Genomic DNA, 3,613 nt, shown 5'->3' with positions numbered 1-3,613 from the left:
ACATGAACATTGTTTTAAGGAGACCAGGCTCGCCTATTCTACTATAGAATAGTGTTTTTACTGAAGTGTTGTTGTTTTATCTCACTTCATGTAATTTTTGTGTGTTTTGCATGAATTTTTATAGCCGTGTCAAAAGACAAATTTCTGCTCTGTTGAACAGACAATAAAGATATATTCTATTCTATTCTATTCTATTCTATTCATAAAGCTACATTTTAGTGTTTACATTTTAGCATAGCATTAATCTGTTGTTGTGATTTGCAACCTAAGTGGCTGCTGTTCTGCAAAAGTTGCATAGACTCACTAGTACCTCACTTCACTAAAGACTCACCTTTTAATGTGACAAACAGGAAGAAGGTCAATGAAGTCAAATAAATCTGAAAGAAACAAAAACATTATTGGCAGAGGAGGTCAAAGAATTGATGCAGAAAGTATCTTGACTGGTGTCTTACAAAATTGTACTTCAGAATGTGCAGTTTCATCACTTATTAAATGACCCTAACCACTTTATTTAGGATCTATAAAGTAACTGAGAGCCACTCAGATGTTACAGGTGACTTCAGAAATGAAATATCATATAAATGCAGACCTTGGATCTGCTGCAGATACAAAACATCCAGCAGACAAAATGTGCCCATTATCACACAAAAACACCCTGTTAGTGTGTCTTTAGCCATGGTTATGAAGTGTTGAAGCAAGCCATGAGTTCAAGGGGAACAAACTCTCAACGGTAAATTAAAGACCTGACGTGAGAGCATTCGTTTTAAAACATTTTGTACTAATCTAGCAGACAGGAAGTTGCACCACATGGCCACTTCTCCTTCCTCCTTCAGCACGCAGGCTACACCTCCCACACGCCTCACGCGGCCTGACAAAAAACAGATCTTTATTTTGTGTGTCAAACTTTGTAAGGCATATCATAACCACATTTTCTTTTACATTCATTTGTCAAAAATGAGTGATCGAAGCCGCGCAGTGTGTATGCAATCCTCCCACACGTGTCGGCGTTGAACTTTGTGGCACTGCTGATCAAACTTCATCGCTTTCTGTAAGTTTGCTACTGTCACCAATTAAAAAACGACATTGGAGGATGTGTCACAAAACAACTCCCTTTTAACATAATGGAAATCCTGTACTGGTGAGCAGGATTCTCCGAATCAGTGGAGAAACATACACTCTCCTCCCCCTCACATTGGAACATCGCCCCTCGCTTGGAATAAAACACTATAGGAGAAGTGAAGGAGGCTAAAAGCTACAGAGAACAACAGCTGCCAAGCAGGTAGAGTGACGGAGGGAAGTCGAGGCCACTGGCTCAGTTTGAATCCACCCGCAGCACAAAATGAATCTCGATCTTTGACCTATCGTGGTGGCAGCTCGTCCTCGGGGCTCGGAGCGGCGTGACAGGTGAGCGTCCGCTGCCGTCATGAGCTGTGACAGCTCAGATTAGCAGGTCATGCCAATCTTCATTTCACTCCAGAGCATATGTCAAGATGAGGCCTGTTTCCCCTGGGCGGTACAGCGTCTCTGCCTTCCCCTGGCCTGACCTGCCTGCCTGTTTGTCACATCTAGCACTCTCACTCACTCTCCGTCTGTCTGTTCATCCGTTTGTCAGTCATCCTCCATCAATCTCCTCTCAGTGCGCCTCACCAGAAACACCCCTCAGCCCTCTGATATTTAGTCATCCTCCCAGGATATTATGCTCACCTTAGTATCCATCCTGCGAGGCGCCCGGCTCCAGAGATTCATCCACAGCAGCAGCATCCTCCGAGCTTCTCTCCTCCGTCACTGAGGCTGGCGGCTAACTGCTAACCAACCACACCCATGCACTCACCAACACCACTTCCTCTTCCAATTGTCTGAACTGTGGCTCAGTCTTTCAGTCTTTCAGTCTCTCGCTCACCCACTCTGTCTCATGACATGGCCTCCTCCTTCTTGTTCTTCCACTCACTCACTCTGCTATGATTTCTGCCTGCAGTTCAGCCGGCAGCTTCTCTTCCTACTTTGTTTCTGTTTTCCATACTGTCTTTTATTACACCTGTGTGTGTTTGCCTATCTGTCACTCTGCCTAGCCTTCTGTCTTTTCCCATGTGTTTATCTTCTCTCTCTCCACAAGTCCATCTGTCATCTGCATCCATGTTTCTGTCTCACAAACAAGAAATGAATGACCTTGTTGTAATGAGAGCCTGTTGATATACTAAAAAAACAACAGTACATATTGAAGTTTTTACTCATATCTTTCCTTTATTGATGAAGAGTTTTAAATATCCTGCCTTGAACACAGAGACTCTGAGGATGTTTTGAAATGAGTAGCTGCAAATGAATATATATCCTCTAGTTTAATTTCTTTTTCATCAAGAATCTGAAGAAGTAGTTCAGTTTCTTGAATATATTTAAAAACAAACACTTAATATTATATATTACCACAGAAAATCATCTGCTGCACGTCTATCATGTTGAATTGCAGTTAAACAGCAGTTAGACACAGCCAACCTGTTAGATTTGTGGGTTTTACTATTGCTTCAAGCAGTGACCAGCAGCATTGTGACCTAAGTGAGAAGCACAAATCTAGACTGTTGCAGCAGACAAAGGCTGCAATTCATCCACTAGCAGAGGACGGCCTTTGTCCAGAGAGCCGGCGAAGCGTTTGGATCAGCTTGTTCTCTGTCACATTTCTATGGTTCCTCTAAATCAATTGTTAACACTTAAGCTATAGGTAAGCAATCACAAATACATGATGATAAAGAACATCAATTGTCGTAACACCGAAACAATTTAACACTTTATTTAACATTGTGAAACGGCCATTATTAAAGATGTCGTTATCAATAGAACTACTTGGTTAGGTTAAAGAAAAGGGTCCAAGAGTGTGCAAATCGGAAAAAAGTATATGCATATGCAAGACAAAAACCCCCCAAGAGGATTGTAGGTCAGAATAGAATAAAGCCAGCTGGCTCACATACTGCAAAATGTGACGGGATGCATTTGGACATCTGACATACTAGTATTTTATGTACAGTCATGGAAAAAAATATTAGACTATTGTTTTCTTACATTTCTTGTTTATTTTAATGCCTGGTACAACTAAAGCTACATTTGTTTCGACAAATATAATGATAACAACAAAATAAAATCAAAATAAAATAATAAAAGAGCTGATATCTTGGCATTTTTCATGGTTTTCTTGATAAAAACCAAAATCATTATTATTTTCCAAACAAATGTGCCTTGAGTTGTACCAGGCATTAAAATGAACAAGAATTGAAGAAAACGATGGTGGTCTAATTTGTTTCCATGACTGCATATGATGTGCATATAATGTTTGTATATGTACTTTGCAAAAGTTTTAGGCAGGTGTGAAAAAATGAGAATGCTTTCAAAAATAGAAATTGAAATTAGAAAGTGAGTGAACAGAAGTAAAATCTAAATCAAATCAATATTTGGTGAGGCCAGCCTTCAAACCAGCAGCAATTCTCTGAAGCATTTTTTCCACACCTGCCTAAGACTTGTGCACAGTACTATATATATATATATATATATATATATATATATATATATATATACACAGTATATATATATATAGTATATGTTTATATATCTGTACGTTGAGCTGCTG

At 39.7% G+C, this 3,613-nt stretch overlaps 1 protein-coding gene across 1 annotated transcript in view; it reads right to left on the bottom strand.

Moving 5' to 3' along the window:
- fxyd5 (FXYD domain containing ion transport regulator 5) overlaps positions 1 to 1,874 on the bottom strand; it is a 9,829-nt gene extending 7,955 nt beyond the window's left edge. Inside the window, exons 1-2 of the mRNA XM_059338748.1 lie at positions 1,705 to 1,874; positions 332 to 377 (exon numbers count right to left, since the gene is read on the bottom strand). Coding sequence (XP_059194731.1) covers positions 332 to 377; positions 1,705 to 1,761 — 103 coding nt within the window. The 5' untranslated portion in view covers positions 1,762 to 1,874. The remainder of the gene's footprint in view (positions 1 to 331; positions 378 to 1,704) is intronic.
- Between the last annotated feature and the right edge of the window lie 1,739 nt (positions 1,875 to 3,613).

The sequence above is a fragment of the Centropristis striata genome, chromosome 8 (assembly GCF_030273125.1).
Source record: "Centropristis striata isolate RG_2023a ecotype Rhode Island chromosome 8, C.striata_1.0, whole genome shotgun sequence".
NCBI classification, from domain to species: Eukaryota; Metazoa; Chordata; class Actinopteri; order Perciformes; family Serranidae; genus Centropristis; species Centropristis striata.
Note: the sequence above shows the minus strand (reverse complement) of the source record. Positions and strands in the feature narration are given on the sequence as shown.